This window comes from Centroberyx gerrardi, chromosome 24, assembly GCF_048128805.1.
Source record: "Centroberyx gerrardi isolate f3 chromosome 24, fCenGer3.hap1.cur.20231027, whole genome shotgun sequence".
In the NCBI taxonomy this organism is placed as follows: Eukaryota; Metazoa; Chordata; class Actinopteri; order Beryciformes; family Berycidae; genus Centroberyx; species Centroberyx gerrardi.
In genome coordinates, this window is record NC_136020.1 from 19,660,837 (window position 1) to 19,681,182 (window position 20,346).

A 20,346-nucleotide genomic window follows, 5' to 3' on the forward strand; every position below is an offset into this window, starting at 1 on the left:
AGTGGAGCTTTTGGCATTGGCTATTTGCACAGTGATAAAACAGAGAAGCCAAGTGAGGCCAAAAAGGCACAGTGACAAAATGTAACACTAAAAAAACACAGTAAAAAGAGACGCAGGTGTTAGTGCAGGTGAGATTAAACTGGCCCTAATGCAGAAAAGGAGCTCATAGGGAAAATGAGAGAGAGCGAGAGAGAGAGAGGTTTGCGTGCATGTCCATCATCGCTGCCATGTTTTGCATGTCCCAAACACTCAGAGTCGAGCCGGACGTCTTCGTGCCAAACTGTTTGGGATTTTCTGGTTCAGACGAGACAAGATTGACGACACGCCGCAGATTTAGTGACAAAGTTGCCGAAGAAACTTTAGCTTTTGGCCTGAACTGAACTGTCTCTCAGCAATTCAGTGTTGTGTTCAGGGGTTGTTGTTGTTTTTTTCGCGGGTTAGGGTTCTTTGGCTCCGCCCACTGAGGTTTAACTCAACCAATGAGATTATTTCTGCATCCAGAGCAGCTCTGCCTCCGAGAAATGTTTGTAGAACTAAAAGTCCAATCTGCTGTTTTTTCAGGTAGCAGAAATGAGCAAGTGGAAATGTATGAATTCTTAAAACGCCCCTCCTCCTACTCTTCCTCCTCCTCCTCTTCCTCCTCCCAGGTGCTAACCGTAGTGTAAACGGACCAATCGCTCGTCTTTCCCTCACCAATCCCCCCCGTCACTCATTAACTCCGTCCGGTCATACGACTTTCACTAACCGACCTTCACTCGCTAACGTGGATTCTTGAAAGATCGTGTCCCGGTCGGATGTTTCTCGTCATTTCATTCACGTTTTCCCCTCTTTCCCCATCAGATTTGTTAGCTTTGTCATTCAGAGACTTAATGATTGACTCGTATGGGGATCGTTGGGTCAGTGCATCTTGGTCAAGGGCACATTAACATATTAGCTTTCCCTTTGTGGTCCCACCATCACGCCAGAAACATGGAGGAGGATGGAACTGATTAGAAGGTGTCTGGTATTCATATACTGAGTAGGGCTGAAAGTATTACGTTTTTAAAATTGAAAGAAGAAAAGTGATTTTGTTAAAAGAAAATAGATGTCAGTGTTCAGGATTTACTGTGTTTGAGTGTGATGAAAGGTTTTCACCAATATTGCACTTGATTCATGGACCAAAGATTACCTGCAGCTCTAAAACACTTTGTTCACAAAACCATTTTGGACGCCTCTCTCTCTTAAGCAATTAACTGCAGCCTCTGCGATTTGGAAATTGCAGAAGTTCATATTGCGATTTCAATTCTTTTTCGATTAATTGTTCAGCTCTAATACTGAGTAATATTTCTTGCATTTTGCAGTATTGGCAATATGTAGAGACTTTGGGAGTATTTGACAGGTTTCATTCCACTACATGTTTATTTTGGAAAAACTAGCTAGTTACCAGAAATTAGTCAATATTTCAAAACCTAAAATGAATCCATCATGAGAAACATAACTGTTTTGTAAGTGAAGGTCTTAAAATGACTCATAAATTTAATAATAACCCATAATGTGCTTTACTTTATTGCCATAAGAGTAGGTGTCAGTGTTTCCAAATGGTGAATATATCTTCGGAATGAAACACTTCTTAGAATACGTCATACTCCCTGTTACTGTCATACACACTCACACACACATATTCACGCACACAGACTGACACACTTTCTCAAATCAGAAGCATACTCTATACTCCATCACACTACAGTGTAGTTCTTTATTTTACAGAGAGTGAAGGACATTGTCAAACAGTAACAGTTTAACTACAGTTAAGACTTCTTTTTCTCTCCCACCATAAGGTCACGTTTCAGAAGCAATGGAAAATGTGAGATAAATAGTCTTTGGTGACATACAGATATTAACATACAAAGATAACTTAAATACATAACTTTCTTTAAATAGTTTGGCTGAATATATATTCACAGGTGCACACGATATTCACAATCATCCTGACCCCACATGGAGTGACATCTCACCGACATCTTCAAACACATTCGCAGAAAACCTCATCAAATGCAACATATATATATACAACAGAAACCTCATCCGTCTTTCACAAGTTCATTACAATGACTGAAATTCAAGTTGTGAGAAACTAACAACACACATGTTTGCATTAAAGTGCTTTCCTGTGACCCAAAAAAAAAAAAAAAAAAAAGACATCTGACTTTTAAAAAATGGGAAAACGAGCGAAAAAACAAATTTAGAGCAGAATCTAGCAGGATCTATTTTACACCACTAACATTATAATTTTTACACGCTAACACTGCACACGACACTCGTTCCTGTGTCTCTTTGCAATAGGAAGCAGTGACAGTATTTTATTTCGGACTGCTGTAACATGTTTCTCTTGACACACATGGGGGAGGTATTAGCGGTTGGCGATCCTACGCGAGACAAATGGCGCTTCAGTTGGGACACAAAGTCTGCGTCTGAATATCGTCACAGAAAAAACACGGCGGGAGCGAAATGGGAAGTCCACAGCACAGCTCAAACACAGGAGATAAGTCTGCTGATACGCTGCGTACTGTACGGCTGGCCGAACACAAATACATCACATCACACACATTCCAGGGTGTAGTGTGTGCGTTAAGGTACATTTTTTTTAAAAAGTAGAGAGATCCACCAGGGTTTTCAGCGTTTGAAAAGCCTTTTAATGATCCGTCACGAGACATTGATTAGCTCCATTACAGCAGAGAGAATGGCATGTTTCACTTCAGCAAGCCTTTGAACAGATTAGACTTAAAACCACCACCGATTATTACCCTCTGACCTCGAGGCCTCCATGATTACAGACAGACAGAGAGAGGCAGAAAGGGGGCGAGAGACTAAGACTGAATATAAAGAGAGAAACCCCACTGTTGATGAAGAACATGAAGGCAAAAGAGACAAATAAAATCAGAAGACACAGAGATCAAGATATAGAAGAGCACATTATCATATGATGTAGATCACATACTGTAAAGTTATTATTTAGTCAAGTATTGCCAGGTATTTGGTGAGTTTAAACCACTGCTCTTTGAGCAATACCATACTTTTATGTCTGTAAAATTATTTGCAAAACAAAAGAGCAACAAAATCTAGAAAATAGATATTCCTGTGATTGAAAAATTAATTTAACAATTAGACGATAATCTAAATGTGAACAAAAATCTGGCAGCGGGCCAATATTTTGGCCCATATTCCTACGACAAAACAGTTAACCACTGCCCGCAAGTTAAGATCAGGTTACCATATGGTAAAGGCTTGGAATAGAAGTTTTTAATTATGTAAATACATAATATAACGCTGGCTCTGACTGAAAATGTGGATTTTATAGAGATGGTTGCATTTTCTGTAAGTTTAAAGGCTGGTGAAAAGTCCGGATGCTTGTTGAGGAAAGCTTGACTTCGGTTATTCTTAGTCAATCATCCGCCCACCATTTCAGAGACAAATGTCAGGGCATGTATTTTTAACGGCGTTATGGTATTTTGCTTACAGATTTGAAATTGGGCACTCTTACACCTAAAATTTTGGTCACCCTGGTCTCTCATTAGAAACCCACAATGTAACAGTAGAGCTTTTTGCCATGGTCTCGGAGCTACTTTAAACCCATTTAACACACTGCAGGTTAACAGCACACATGCCGTTGCCAACAATATTGGTTTATACAAGGTGTTGTCATGTGCTGCTTTCAGGGAATGTAAGGGACGGCTGACCTGGAGATAGCGGATTCAGTTATTTTCATTAACGTCGAATGAAAATCACTGTAACCCGCCACATGCAAAGGCAAGTGTGTATTATTAGAGGATTGGACTTGGGATTTGAGAGTCTTATTTCGGCCTCCAGCTGGGCAAGGCATGGAATAGGCTTTTTGTGTTCAGAAATCACAGCAAATGGTGCCCTAAAACATCTCAGGAGTCTACAACCTGCAGCTGAATGGCTGCTGGTCAGGTGAAAAAAAGTCACAAAAATACATTAATTTAGCACGGAGTTTGGGAGCATTTCTCCATTTGGATTTTGACTGGTCCCTTTGCTACAAAGCATCCAGCTCAATGTGATTTAGACTTTTTCATATTCCTGAAATGTGGGATTTATATGGCTAAGGGGCACAATTAGCTCTGAATCTTTTAATATCTGCAAACTTTAAGTCTGCATTCGTGTGTGTGTGTGTGTGTGTCTGTATATTTACGTGTTTGTTTCGAGTGTGAAGGCTGTAGGAGGCTAAAGCCACCCTCCCCTGCTGTGGCGGTGCATACGACTGAAGTGATTAGGCCAGGTTTATTAAACAGCCGTCAACCGAGAGTCCTGACTTACTTATGAATCACGTGAAAGAGCTAATATTTCAGCCTTGGCCTCGGGGTGGGGTAGCGGGGGGGGGGGGGGGGGGGGGGAGTGGCAGCAGCGGTACAGTGGTGCGCTGATCCGTGGCTCCGCGGTTCACTTTGCCACCTGCTGCGCTGTGTTGGCCAACCGGCCGCTACAAAGCAGCCCTGAAACTGATCCTTGAGAACTCAGTCCCGATGTAGAGATTCCTTCCAAGCAACTGGACCCTCCTCCTTTCTCTTTCCGACGGGCAGTTTCTGTGTGGGTAGTCCTGACTCAGAATGCTATCAAACTCTGGTTTAACTCAAGTGCTGTGGCTGGTTTTCGAATGTAAACTGTGGTCCTGAAACATAAAGTCCCGGGGAGAGACATTCTTTGACCACCGAGGAAGAAATTCTTTTTGGTTTGGGACGGGGGGGGGGGGGGGGTTGCTGACATCAGATAATGGTCTAAAAGTCATAAACCGCTCCAGAGATGTTGAATTTGCCCCCTTGAAATTGTCCTTGCAGTTGTGAGCGGGGCTGGGAGTTCGGAGGTTGGGGGGGTAACAAAAAAGGGAGGTAAAAGGGTTCATTGGGTGTTTTCAAGGGGCTTTTAGGAATACATTGGTTTCGACAGGGATCCAGCTCTAAGTTCAGGTTGAAATCCACATTAGGGGGCTTAAGTGTTTGATCAATGAGCCAAGGGCTAACCGCCGCCGGGGAGGTCAGTCGGCATTACACAGACGGGACCGGGCCACTCGACGGTGTTGAAGAGAGCGACGGGCAGACAAGCCTTCATTCTTACATTAACAGGATTAAGATGTCAAACTGGGCCCTCTGAGCTTCTTGAGCGGTCAGGAGGCAGAAACGAAAAGACTTTGACGAGACCCAAACGTCCTTTAAAAGGCAAATGTTCCCAGGGTGGTGAGAGGAATCGACTTGGGGGGTTTCAGAAAGGATTCAGCCGCTCAGGTCACTGAATTTGAATCCTTTTCCACAGAGTAGAGAGGCACAGCAGTCATTTGAGAAGAGTGTCATTTTGAGACAGATATGCAAAAGTTACGGACTACATCACACTCTAATGCAAAGACTATCAGTAATACATTAAGAGATAAATATCTGGAGATATAGATAGACTTGCTGTGGGTGTTTGGACGGGCCAATCCAAGAATAACTCATCCATAACTATGGGGGCTCCTGGGGTTGATGGGGGAGGAGTCTTCTCGCCCGCTCTGGCCAATCAGCTGGTAGAGCCGGTGGCTGAGGTTCTGCACTTGGCAGGTTCCGAGGACACAACCGACTCTCATCAGCTGGGCGTGGTGGGAGTGGTGGTGACCCCCCCGCGACCCCGAGTGGGCGTGGCGACGACTTCTCGCCGCCCTCCGCCGGACCCGCGGACCCTCAGCTGGCCGCGCCCACGCCAGGCCGGGCGACGCCGCTCTCACCCCTGTGGTCGGCGTGCGTCTGAGGAAACCGGGCAGCCATTTTGGGGAGCGGCTGGGGGCTGAAGGCGGCGTGGCAGCGTCCGGCTGGCTTCCCGGAGTGAAGGCGGCCTCGTCTGTCTGGCCGCCGAGCTTCTGGAGGAGGTCTGACCTGAGGAGAAGATGGAGAAAACAGGTGAACATCTGATGCTCATTCATAATCAAACAAACTGTCGATTCTGAGAACTAAAAACAGATCTGAATGAAGTGGAAAAGCAGCACTCTGACTCTGACTCATATCTAATTTTCATATCCAATATCGCAAAACACTCCAAAACCACAAACAAACCCTTTCTGATCTTTTCCGGTCAGATTTAAACCAGATTCGTAGGTGGTTTGAAATGCGATTCAAATTGCAACTCAGTCTGACCGCTCAGATCGGCTTTCAAGTGTTGTTGGACAGAAAACGCGCTCTTCGTCAGCTTGCACACGCCTGCGTCGTTACTATAACAACCAAGGACAGCAAATGATTACACAGAAATCCGATCCGGTCACTTGTAAATTACAGCGTGGACAGTCAGCCTTAAAGAACAGATTCGATCAACAAATCAGACTGGCCTGCCGTCTGAACACGCCGCAGCTCTCTGCACAGTTACCCAACATGAGAAGGACCCGTCACCTGTCCACGTGTGCAGCCCGCGCCTCTCTTAATGCACCAGGAAGGTTAATGGCTTTTCACATGGGCTAAAACAACATGTACTCAGGCTCAACCTCACCTATTACATTGTATAATCAAAACCTGGACATCGCAGCATTTTAATGCCCAGCTGGGCTTCAGCAAACAGCGGCCCATGGCAGATTTTTACTCGGTCAGCAGTGTCCTGGGTGTCAGTACGAGTCGTCCAGAGGAGCACCTGCACCGCAAAAATATCCATCCCAACAAGTCTTTTACACTAGTACGGTGTTTTAAAATGTGATTTTTCTGAAAACAACTGAAAAAATACGGCATTCTTAGGGTTTTTTCCAATGCAAATCAACTTAGTTCGAGAATTTTCTTGAAATTCCTGTTCCTTTTCTTGATATAGTGGTGTGATCTGCCTTATTCTGCTTTGTTTCAAGATGTTGGAAGTTGTTTCTAAAACAAGTGAAACTGCACTGGAAACAAGTAGATTTTTCTCACCCAACAGACAAACTTTTTGTCTTGTTTTGAGACTGAATATCAGACTAAATGACTTGTTAAGATGACATTTTCTACCGTGCGGTTGAGTAGCGGGAACGGGCCGTTCAGCAAACACAGCGCTGGCTGACTGGACTCCTCGCCATCTGTTCATTGTTTGAAAAAGACAGTGGCTGCTCACAACTTGACCCTGCAGCTCCTCACTGAACTGTCACCGCTGTGTTTGTACAAAGCGCTCTTATCCAGTCACTGAGTCTTAATCCATTACCACTGCTGAAGGTCAGGGGAGCTGTAAATAGGAAAATGCTGTTGCACCTGGCAGCCAGCGGATAAATGTGACAAATATGTTAAATATTAGTAACAGCTTCTCCTCTTGTAATGAGGTTCAAATACAGCAGAGCAAATTTATCTGCAGTGTTTGCTGTTCCTCCTCAAAAGGGAAAATTCTTCCACAGCTTTGGGTTCTGTTCTGTTTTCCCCGTGTTCTTTCGGAGAGGCCGCAGCGACGGTTGATCTAATTTTAAAAAAAGCGGGTCCCACTTGTGTAAGTGCTGACTTGTGTTGTTTCGTCACAGACGCCCAGTCGTTACTCGCTGGAATGTGAGAAATCACAGGGTTCTGTGGCAGAAAACCTCGTCTCTTACGGCCTGTGCTGCGGCCGCGGGATCCCTCTCTGAAATTTCAAGGTTTTCGTTTGTTCAGCCATTTTAGCTGGCTAACTGCTAGCGTGTCTGGTAGCCTGTAGAAGCCCTGGTGTCCCAACAATGGAAGCGGCTCAATAAATAGATGCATAATGCCAGGGAACAGACAAGCGGGGGCAGGCACTCTTTCCGGGACAGGCTTGTTGTGCCACGGTGCCACATCACCAAGTCACACCCACCTGACCTGCCAAGCTTAGACTGCAAAGGAGATATATTTTCACAGGTCTAAAATACCCATGAAAATTAGCCCATTTTCATCACTTGTATGAAACACTCTCAAAAGAAAAGAAAAACTTGGTTCTTCTACACAGCGTGCCCACAGAGCGCCCTCTTTGTGTATATATATAGATATGTACTCTCTGTCTATTTTCTGTTCTCTCGCACTAAATGTGAGGTCCTGTTCCTCTACCATGGGTGCCAATTTTCTGCTATCAAGCTCCATTGTAGCCGCGCTGGAAATATCTCAACGTGACGTCAGTTTGTCTACGTTCTGCCAGTTATCTGTGGTGAAAAGAAAAATACAGTACTTATCAGCAAAATTGGCCCAGAGATGCAAGGTCCATCACGAACAGCTGTTTTTTTAACCGTGTTACAAGTGTTTTAAGTTGTGGATTTCTCCTTTAAGTAAAAAAGTGAGCTGGTTTCTTGTGACTTATTCTGAAAAAATAGATTTTTCTTCATCTGCAGTGAGGGTTTACTCCTCTTTTTCTTATTTGACTTCTGGTGGAAAAAAAAGTTAACACTAAGAGCAGAGGGAGCTCGCCCCGTCACAAGAGGACACACTCCATATAAATAAAGCACAGTGAAACGATAAAAGAGGGTAAATAAAAGAGCACTTTAGGGAACGGGCTGATCTGTGAGCGAAACTCGGCGTTGGTACATTGGCATCCATGAGACTCTCTCCATCACCCTGGGTACACTACCTGAGAGTGAGGGGTGGAACATTATATTTACAGTTTAGGTGTTTTTTAGCTGAAGCTCTTATCCTGGACAACTTGAGTGAGCAGGATCAGTGTTTTGCTCATGGACACTTCGGCGCGACAGATAGCGGTCGACGGACAAATTTGCGATCTTTCCGTTACCGGACGGTCTGGTCCGTCTAACCGCTAGTCCACCACCTCGTCCCAGTTTGACATGAACCCTCCAACCCTCAACCGCCCTCCTGAAGCAAAGGCTGGACTTTGCATCTCTGCCGGTCTACATCTAAATCTCCTTGAATTCAGGACGCTGTCTTGAGCCCTTGGTATTCGCCGGCGGGCCACTTGGCTAGTCAGGTTGTCTGAACTGGCAGAAAGCCACAAAGACCTTGTGGTTGAGCTACAACAACATCTACTGAGAGAAATACTTCCTGGAAGAGCTGGGTCAAACGAGACAGACTGTGCCCGCTCTTTAAATGAGGTTAAACCGTGTTTGCGTTTCTCAAGTGTTTGGTTTCTAGAGGTTTTGTTTGGTTTTCAAGACAGATATATGGTACAGTACATAGCCGGACCACCTTATCTCACTTGAAGGTTGATACCTTTGCGTTTAATTAAAAGTTTTATTACATAAGCTCTTATATAATAGTTTACAGACAAATACTGTCATCTTTTCTATTCTTGACTTGACTATGTCTGTGTAATGGAGGGCCAAGGCCTGAGTCAGCCTGCCCAGAAGCCGCTCCAGTTACAGCCCGATGCTCTTCTCAGCCCTCAGAAAGCCGTTTGGCAGCCACGCTTGTCTGCCAAAAGTTAGAAAAAAAAAACATCATGCAAGGAGGGAGCTCTCTTACTCCATCACATCTGATCTCACAAGACGACCTAATTTGGCAATTAAGAGACTAATCTCGCAAATCGACGGTAATGGGAGATCTGTGTGATTGGCAGAGGATCAAAGATATCCGAGCTTCTCTTTCTTTAATTGTTCACCAACCTCTGGTTTTCAACGCCTTGCATGGTCTTAGATTTAAGGGCATTAAGCTAAAAGTCCCTCTGACTGAAGATGATTCTGGGGATTTTACAGTTCGATAAAAGGCCAAGCTGATCCCTCTGCACAACCGTGTTTGGGTATTTTTTTTGCGTTAACCCCCACAGTGGGCTTCTGCTTCTGAGGTGTGGAGTCAAAACAGAGCGGAGCCAGAGTCTCCCCATGCCGGTGCCGAGCTTTACCAGGCATGCCCCCGCTGAGACGGGTAAGCCCTCCTCGGTACCAGGCTGCTGATACGCTACACGACTACCGGAAAAGGCTGAAGCTTACCGTGGGCTGCCTTAATCAGCACTAAATATGGCACATTCATCTGTAATCCCCCCACAAGGTAACAGTGGGGAGATTGTTGTTGGGTAGGAGGAGAGCAGAAATACAGGAAAGGTGATTTATTCCCATATTAAACTCCCGCTTGTTCTGGAGCAGCTTTCACAACCTCTCAAGTGGGTTATGAGAAGTACTTTGTAAAGGCAAAGAGGTGAGACTGCAGCCAGTAAATGACAGACGGAGAGGAAGGCTGCCACGTTAAAAGCCATAATGATGACTCATGGGCGTCTACTCTCTCCTGTTTGCCACATGAGGCGCAGCGCTGCATATGGGATCCAACCACATCACGACGGGACGGGGGGAAGACAATCCTCCCGACGTCTTCAGAGGAGAAACGCTATACTTTTACGACTCCGCTGCCAAGTCACTCGCAATCACAACATCAAACAACAGTTGGCTTCCTCCCTCCCTCAGAAGTCCCCTTTGTTTCCTTTAAGCCTTTTCATCTATGTTCCCGCTATAAGCTGCTCTCCTATATACAGTATACATGCACATTCATGCCTCCCCGACGGTTAGGCTTTCTCTGCGGAGCGGAAACCTGCTCTTTATGGACGCGGAGGGTGGAATTTAGGTCTTAGCCACTAATCCACAGAGGAATTCTCTGCCTGGCGGGTCGCTGCTTTCTGTTCCCCCACCTTCTCCGAGCCTGGGTTTGGTCAGGTTGACCCCCACGGCGCGTACGACTGTTTATACGGTTCATACATCTCTGCACAGTCCGAGCCAAGATCTCTGTTTACTCCGCGCTCAACATCAGAGAAGACCGTGAGCCACGAGAAGAGGCCTCTCTTGAGACGATTTACTGTAGAGGGAATCCTGGTTTCAATCATTTTGCGAGCGTAAAAGTGGCTTTCTGAGAACGTAAAGGAGATAAAGTGAAAGTGACACTCGTTTTATTCTTTGATATAGTGTAAACACGTCAGAATCTAGATAGCAAATCAACATTAAGAGTAAAAGATGGACCCTAAAGTCGCTTGCCAAACACCACCAAGGCAAGAAGCCACCCTCTGCGAGATTAATTCAGTGAATCTGTTTCTCAGGTAAATATTATGTTAAGACTGTCTGTGTGGGACGACTGAACCTCACACTGCCCTAGTCCAGAGCGAGTTAATAATTTAACGAATCGATAAAGAACACAACTTTGTTTGGCCCAGTAGGAGTCGGAGCAAACTCACGCCCACAGCGCACCTACGCACGCACACCGACACAGACCGATTCATCATTCTTGTCACAAGTGGGAATCACGTCATGTCGTCGAACCCCGGTCCAGACAGAAAAGAGGCAGAGTGGGCCGGAGCGGCGGAAGTTTCACCGCAAATCAGCTAACATGTCCTCTGTCTCGCAGCAATGAGCCGCTTCCCACTGCTGGAATCTCTAATGTAAAGCCGCTTCGCTGCTAAAGCCATATTTAACTTCTTGTTTGGCTCCGGACCCCGACTATTTTCCCTTAAGAAAAACCTCAAGATGTTATGTAAAAACGACAATGAAGGGTATGTCTCGCAAGTGAGCCGAGGAACATGCAATTTCTCCTTGTTTGGAAAAGGGCTTGGAACTGGCCGTTGTTACACAGCGTTTGCGGGACAGTGTCGTGTCCTTATCAGGACAGACGGGGACGGCGTGGACTCAAACACAGGACGCCGAAGGAATGACAGACATCTCGGACAGAGGAAAAATGTAGAGTAGCCAGGTCTGTCTGTTATTATCAGGCTGTCAGCGTGCGATGGTAACAGAACAGGATGTGCTCTTTGGAGTTAAGAGAAGACGGGGAATTTACTGTCCTAATAAAAGCCAGTCAGGACATTTATGAGTGATGTGAAAAGAGAGAGAGAATACGTAGAGAGGAGTGTGTGGCGGAGGATAGTGAGAATCTCTCATTGTGTGGTCAAAGTCAAACTCAAAATTGATGTGTATAGCCTTTAATCACAGTTACAGTCTCACACATTTTAACACCCAAAATGAAACACGACCCCTCAATGAGTATGTTTACATGCACACTAATACTCCAATTACTGGGATTAACCAGCTTCAGGCATTATTTAGATTACAACATTTACATGGTTCAGTGTAACGCTATTTCTCTAATTACCCGGTTTACATGGATTCATTTAATAATCGGTCTGTAGGTCTAAAGGAACCGATGTACGTAAGAAGCAGCTTTCCCAGCACTTATCTTGTTTGTATTTGCCAACTTTTGACATATACAGTTTGAATTAAACAAAAAACAACCTGCCCCAAAAAATGGATTACGGATTACCAGAAATCTAGGTGTGTTAACCAGATTATGCTGATTATGACCTTGCTCCGATTAAGATGATCAGATGAAGGCGTTAACATGACAATTTCACTAGTCGGAGTACTGTCTGAATCGGGTTAAGACTGAATTATTAGGTGTGCACGTCATTGAGAACGAGGGAAAAAGTCACACGAAAACGTCATTATAGGGAAACAAATGGAAGACACCCTGGGAAAGGCCTCACAGAGAGGGATCAAGGGGGGAAATGGGTGCCAAGAATGGGCAAAGATGAAATGTCGATAACAAAATGGAACCGACACAAAACGTGCGATATGGGACAGTCTCCTTATACAGCTAATTGTTTTCCTAATGAATCCCACTCAGGCGTTGCATCACCCTCTTAAACACACAGAGAGAGAAAGTGTCAGAACTGCAGTGATGAATCATACTGGGAATCTTTTGATGGTTTGAAATAGAAATGAGAAAGACTGGAGATCGCAGTGAAGTCCACAGTCGGGAAGGCCAGAGCAACACAAACACAGAGGGGATACAGGTTTCGGCTATTAGGTTTCAGTTGCAGGTGTTTCCCGCTTGAACACACACACTCACACACACACACCTTGACGCACACACACACACACACACACACACACAGGCAAGAGATGGTCACATATTGGCTTGCCCACCTGCCTCCATTATCCTACCAGCTGTAGATGCAGAGGATATTCTCTTACAATGTTACGACTCTTACAATGTTAGATATCTTCAATCTGTGCTGTTTTTGCTGTACCCACTTTCCCTCAACCTGCCTCGTCTGCTTCTGCTTCAGTTAGCGATTTCCTACATTTCCCAGAATGCCTTTCGACAACCCCCAGAGAACGGGCCTGAACTGGTTCCATTCAGCTGTGGGTTACACAGGCTGCAGGTGGGAGAGAGCGATAGTGATAGTGATAGTGATAGCATAGTAAGAGCAAGAAAGTGAGTTTTCCCGGTCGAGAAAAAGCTAAAGTGTCACGCGCCCATTACTCAAAACGCAACCTGTCTTGTGGCTGCATTGCATTCTGGTCTCTCTCCTGCTCCTGTGGGTGGAGAAACTGGTCTCTCTCCTCTTCTACGATGGATTTCTCCCTGTATGATTGTTGAACGTCTCTTGGTGCAAAATGGCGGCTCTAGAAAAAGCCCTCGCTGTTTGATTCTGAGGGACTGACACCAAAACATGTTTACCGCTGATGTTTTAGATCAATTAAAGTGTTTTAGAGTGGATTTCTCCTGTGATCTGGCACAGACTGACCCTGCCAATATGTCCACCGAATATCATCCATTTCTTAAAAAAAACCTTCCCTTTCTTGCTCCTTACTTCCTGCTGAGGTCTGACACACGTCTTCGGATGATTCTTACTGTTCACTTTCACCTCATTTACACTGGGGTGTTGTGTTTCGGTTTTCATTACAGACTCACACAGCAGAGCGCCGGCGCTGGACAGGCAGCTGTGGCTCTAACATCCACCAGAAGAGGGCGTTCACACACTGAATCATCCACACTCCTCCTCAACACTGCAACTCCAGGCGCCTATTGCATCGCTGGCGGGCCTCCCTGACATGAAAAACTGGGTAGAGCGTGTGTGCGTGTGTGCGTGAGTAAGTGATTTGCACTGTTAGTAATCACACTGGTTGTTGTGTTATTGCCCAATGTCTTATGCATGGTTCTGGGATTAACAACTCTACCACTTATAGGGTGGAAAAGTACAGGTGCCACTCAGTACTCAACAAGATACTTTACAATAGCCGATGCTGGTATTTCTGGCTATTCATACGCCAGAGAAAAAAACTGGTTTTCCCACCTTGGAAATAACTATTTTCCGTACAGAATCGCAGCAAGATTAGACTAAAGAAAACTTCTATAAACGGAAACAGTCAATTACTCCAAACCATATGAGGATCAAAGGAGAAGAAGAGGAAGAGGAAGAAGAAGAAGAAGAAGAGGAAGAAGAAGGAGGAAAGAAAAGATCATCATTCGTTTGTATTGTACCAAATAATGTACACTTTATTTGTTCATAAAAATACAAGGGGGAGAGATTCACTGCAATATAGAGGGGTTGAAAATGAACTGAGTTGGGATTATTCACTGCCACAACAATAGCAAACTGCAGTCACATTTAGATCTGCTGTAATATCCACACACAGCTGCTAAGAAGGCAAGTTTAAAGGATACTTTACAAATATCAAAGTCAAAGATTATTACCATGATACCATAGGATATAAACCCATAAAGCACGATAAGGCCACTATGAACTCACTATTGACTACCAGAGACACATAAGTTCCTATATGATTTTTAAGAACTTTATAGAAAAAGAAATATATTTTTTCCGTTATGGGTGACGTTTTAAAGCACGCTCCTAATGTTCTCCTAATCATATCTAAATATGATGTGACCCATGTGTTAATTTGCATATGAGCGACGCCAAACGCTTTCAGTTTTCCCATGCAGCTGAGCCGCTCTGCAGCCTTATCTCAGTGAACAGGGTTATCTCAGGGAGAGTACATTAGGCAAAGGCTTTGACCTTGCACTCCACATGATCCGCTATCTGCCCGACACAACACTTTCACTTTTACGCACAGTAACCTCGATGTGATATAATAAACATACATGATACAGCTGTTGCGCTCGACTAGACCTGTGTAGGCCAAGTCTAGCTGAATAAAATGCGCACAAAGACAAACCTCAAACTAGTTCTACCAAATGAAGCTGTAGCCTAGTTTGTGTCTTGTCCAAAGTGTGCCTTTTTCTACTGACATTTGTGTTCAGTTGTCTAAGTAGGCTAGTCTATAATAGCCTATAATGTGTCCGTCCACAATATGAAAATTAAGAACTAACGTTACTCCACTTGAAACCGTTTTACTGAGATTTTAAAACAGCTACTCTCTGTAAAGCACTGCATCTAGTGGCTTATTGCTTTTATGAAACCGCAACACACTAATGTAGGCTAATAAAAAAAATGTAGGCTGCATGTTCAATAAATTTGTATTAAAGACATTACAGCTAATTTAACATTTACCGCCTAACAGTATAGTCCTTGAACACTAGCTAGTCAAACGGGTTGCTTAGCGACACGTAAGTAGGTACGAGAGGTGATTTGCGCATTAATATTTAAATTTTGCGATGCGGCCCCAGGTGCGAGTTTATCAGGTATTTTTTCTCACGGCTTAGAACGCGACGCAGCCAATCAGAGGCGAAGACAGAAACTATGTGCTTTATAAAGTACCGTTTCTCCTACCTGCTCTCCTCGGGACGCTCCTCGACCGGCAGAGCCAGCAGCTGCTGGAGGGAGACCAGGCTGATGCAATACACAGTAAGCGGGAGAAGGGACCGCATCTCGGGGCCAACTTTCACTCCCTCTGGGGTAGGAGGGGGCTGCCGGACCACCTGGGCGAAGCTCAACTTCCAAGATTGAAAAAGAAAAAAGAAAAAAAAAAACTTTCCCCAAAGTTTTATGCTGGGTTCTGATTTGCAGGCCAGGCAATACTGGTGGAGATTGCAGATGAAACCTTGGCAAGAGCAGAAGAAATAAATGATCAATTAACCTGTTGCTCACATGATATAGCTATGTACAACAAATCATAAAACAAAAGAGGTCCTACTGAAATGCACCCCTGAATTCACTCCCACTTCATTCATTTAGACCACTCACTCACCTACTTTTAAAACATATGCAATATTTGGATAGGAAATCTCCCAAGTGATTTCCACATCTAAACTTCTGCATATAAAGCCTTTACAATGTCCATATATCCATAAAACAAAAGAAACAAACTTTTCCCCTACAAAAAGAATTCCATATTCATCTGAAAATGCCCAAAAATGCATGCTGAGCCTGTTTTAAAATAATTGTGTTAACTGTTAAAATTCATCAACACAACTTAAGAAAATGTGCTCTTAATGCAAATGAAGAAAATGCTTACCCCTCTCGGTATTAATAAGGCAGAATCTGGAGTTTGTAGTAAGTATTTTCCCACGGATCCAAACGTGTTGGTCAAGATCAAGTTCTGTAGTCTGAGCGCCTGATGACATTGTGGGTTTAAATAGGCATAGTGGGCGGAGTCCGGTGGGCAACAAAGGTGTTATATTCAGATAGTGACTGTATTGCCACTCATTCTCTGAATATCCTGCATGGATCTGGAAGGCAAACTCAAACCTAAAGTTTGGCTGAAAAATAAGTCTAAGGCAGTGTGTATTTTGGGGCAACTAAGAGTCAATACCTTTATGAAAAGAACTATAGTAATCCTATAATACATTTTAGAAAGATACTATACAAAACGAAGTTAGCAAAACCATAAGTCCCCATAGGAATATTATAGGAATATCGTAGTGATACTATTGGAGCTTGATAAAGCATGATAACATCACTATAATCTCACTATTGAGCACCACAGACACTATAAGGAACTATAAGAATATTATAGGAATATTATAGAGATACCATAGGAGATGGAAAAATACCATAAAGCACAATAAAAGATCACTATAAACTTACTATTCAGCATCACAGACTCACTTTCAGTTACTATGAATATTATAGGAATATCATAGAGATACCATAGGAGATGGAAAAATACTATAAAACACAATAAAGTTTACTATAAATTTACTATTCAACACCACAGACTCACTTTCAGTCCCTATAGTAATATTATAGGAATATCATAGAGATACCATAGGAGATGGAAAAATACCATAAAACACAATAAAAGATCACTATAAACTTACTATTCAGCATCAAAGATGCACTATAAGTCCCTAGGAATATCATAGAGATACCATAGGAGATGGAAAAATACCATAAAGCACAATAAAAGATCACTATAAACTTACTATTCAGCATCAAAGATGCACTATAAGTCCCTATAGGAATATTATAGGGATATCATAGAGATACCATAGGAGCATAAAAACACCATAAAGCTCAATAAGGTCACTATAAACGTATTATTTGGCACCACAGACACAATAAATCCCTATAGGAATATTATAGGAATATCATATCGACACTATAGTGGATAAAAAGTGCCATAAAGTAGCCCACAATAACTTTATGGCATTTAAAAAAAAAAGTCAAAAATGCCATAAAAAATACAATAAACTCACTATTGAGCACCACAGACACACTATAAGTCCCTATAGGAATATTACAGGCTGATTGATTTTTCATTAGGGTTACGCTATTTTAATGAACCATGTGGAGGCTTCTTGAAATAACCTACATTCTGTTGAATTTTTTTTCTGCAGCGCGTCTTCCGGGCCACTCCCTCCTCCTGCCTCTTATCACTGCTGTCAGCCAAGTGTGTAAAACAGATAGAAAGAGATGGGAGTCCCTTCTCAGATTCCCCAGAATTACTTGCATTGCCACACCCACAGCTGCATCACTGCCACATGAAGCGCCATTGATAAATTACAGAGCTGAATGTTTCCTTCACACGTGCCACTTTATTGCTGTTGTCATTGCTTTCTTGGAAGCACCAATTAGGGAAACAGGGCTTTTATTTGTGTGATTCATAAGGAAGCAGTATAATGTGCAGAAAGAGTCAAGTTATTTCTTTGTGCTTCATGAGAGTTTAACTTTCCCCTACTTCACCGAACCACTACTCCATCGCTTTCATTTGTGTTTTCAGGCGTGTTATAACTAGGGTAGATATGTCACATGTCTAAACATGCATCTTACAACTCTGTTGTATGACTCAGATTCCAGTGTCGCCCGTTTTTCCTCATTATTTTGAGGAATTTTTGTACAGTGTCCAAGCTGCAAACGTTCCTCCTTCCTGTTTGGCCTCATTGACTGATGAGGCCACACACTTGGAATACATACACCTGATCCTACGTGAAATACGGTTATGTAATTTTCATTTCTGAGAATACATGTACAGTGACTTGTGTTTCCTGGTACTGGAGAGATACTGGACATCTAGCAGGGCGAGCAAAACACAGGGTAACAACTGTGAAACAGAGAGACTCCATGAGAAATTTAGGGATGCATTATTTGTTATTTCAGTGTGTGAATGTCCCTTTTTTTTTCTGGTTCTGAAACCGTCTCGGTCTCTTAAAGACCCGGTCCTTAATCCAAACATAAACAAAAGGGGAGTCCTGCCACAGAAAGTTTTGCATTTAGTAGGGCTAAACATGTTTTTTTCACTTTCACTTTAGTCGAACAGAACTTTTGGCACAAGGGCTGATAGTATGTGACTGAGAAGCATCAGTTTTGCGTGCATCCTATTTACTGTAGAACATCCAAAGGGTTTGAGAGGCTTGCAGCATCTTACAGTTGTATGACTTGAAGGAAAAACAGCAACAATGGTGTTTGACAGCAGAAAATGTTTCAGCGATCTAAAACATCAGCGGTAAACGTCAGGTTTTGGTGTCAGTCCCTCAGAATCAAAGAGCGAGGGCTTCTTTCTAGAGCCGCCATTTTGCACCAAGAGACGTTCAACAATCACACAGGGAGAAATCCATTGCAGAAGATGACAGAGACCAATTTCTCCACCCACAGCAGCCTCAATAGACCAGAATGCAATGCAGCCACAAGACAGGTTGAGTTTTGAGGCGGGTTGAGGGAAAGTGGGTACTCCAAAAGTAAATTTAAACACTTAAAAACTCACAGAATTCACTGAGCATCACAAACCGATGATATCTAACCCTGTGAGAGTGTCCAAGGGGGATTTTTCCTTAAAGAACAAGAGACAAGTCATGTGAAACGTCATATCTTCCTAATGAATTAATCAAGAATCTGTGTATTGTGCAGTATGTGTGCTACAATGTATACTACAGCACAATGTGTACTCATTATTGCCAGTTCATGTACAGAAAATCCATGATCTTGGCTTTAATGTGTTATGTGATGCATGTCCTGTGTGAATGTGAAGCGTTTTCTGAGCGATATTCATTCAGACAGATTCGTTAGTGACAGTTGCCAACTTCTCACCCTCGCTGCTATCGTCTTACAGCTCGGCTGCGCTGAGGCCTTTGATCCTCTCCACTAGTTTCTCACGTACTTTCCTCTCTAAGTTATAATACCATCAGAGTTAGCGGCACACTGGGACCAGCCTATGTTCGCCTAATCCAGGTTTGGCTCGGCTTCAGTTTCCCAGGGAGTGATGATAGCGATGGAGTAAAGCCAATTTGGGTTGTGTTACCAAATCATACAAGTAAACACAAACTCATTTCTATTGGAAAATCTGTTCTACCTCTCTCCGTCGCGCTCGTTTTCTCAAGCATGACTCTTACGTGATCACACTGCGATATTGTCAGGTTGGTGCGGCTCTGACGCTCCTGACCTCCTTTCTCTTTGTTGCTGATAATGTTGGTGATCTAAGAATTGTAGCTTATTCTTCTGTTGCACTCACAATATAATGTCATTATGGTCTGCAGTTATTTTATTCGTTCAAACGTATTGAATATCATACCTCAGCGACCTTCACTCAGTATGACCTGTTGATTTTGAAATGACACGATTATAAAACGTTCATGAAACATTTCCCAACACAGAAGGCTGATGGTAACTCATTTATTTCTCAAACTTTTTCTCTTCTCACCTCTCTCCCACCTCACGCCCACTGGACGTCCTATTGGCTGTGGAAACAGGTCAGGTCTTCCCCGGTTCTGACCCGTTTATGTAACAGTTCGCTGGCATGTGACCCAGCCGGTGAATCTGTACCCGTTGGGCACTGAACACAGGCTTCCCGCCCGGTTTGATCTCTCAGTCATGGACTGGCTTTACTTTTGTTTTATGTGGCAATTAGCGAACATGAGTAAGTGCTCTGTGAACGCGGCGCAGACTCCGTTTAAAAGAGCCTCCAGCCTCCTGGCTTTGAAACCCTCCGAAAAGTTGGGGGACAGTCGACTGATCAAAGAGTAGAAGGACCTTTGATTGATTGTGCGGTTTTCTCTGTCTTTTCTTAGTCAATGTGAATCTTTGATTGGGCATGACCGGGACACAGACTGTCTGATGGGTTGCGTGAACAGTACAAATAAACAATGTGGGGCATGAGACCTGATAAAGAGTCAAGCAAACTCTATTACATGCATTAAAGCTATAATATGCAACTTGTGGGTTGTTTGAGCATTGTTTTTCCCACCATCCTCCCCTTCAGTTTCAATTTCCCGCCCCATCACTTGTCAGTCATCTTGATGAGCTGTCTACCATGAAACGCCATCTAGACTGAAGCTGAGGTAACTG

At 43.6% G+C, this 20,346-nt stretch overlaps 1 protein-coding gene across 1 annotated transcript; it reads right to left on the bottom strand.

Moving 5' to 3' along the window:
* Positions 1-1,710: 1,710 nt before the first annotated feature.
* adm2a (adrenomedullin 2a) lies at positions 1,711-16,151 on the bottom strand. Its single transcript, XM_071896166.2, has 3 exons — positions 16,082-16,151; positions 15,397-15,667; positions 1,711-5,897 (listed from the first exon to the last, which is right to left on the bottom strand). Exons 2-3 carry the CDS (start codon positions 15,492-15,494, stop codon positions 5,480-5,482), a joined length of 516 nt encoding a protein of 171 aa, XP_071752267.2. The 5' UTR covers positions 15,495-15,667; positions 16,082-16,151; the 3' UTR covers positions 1,711-5,479.
* Positions 16,152-20,346: the final 4,195 nt, after the last annotated feature.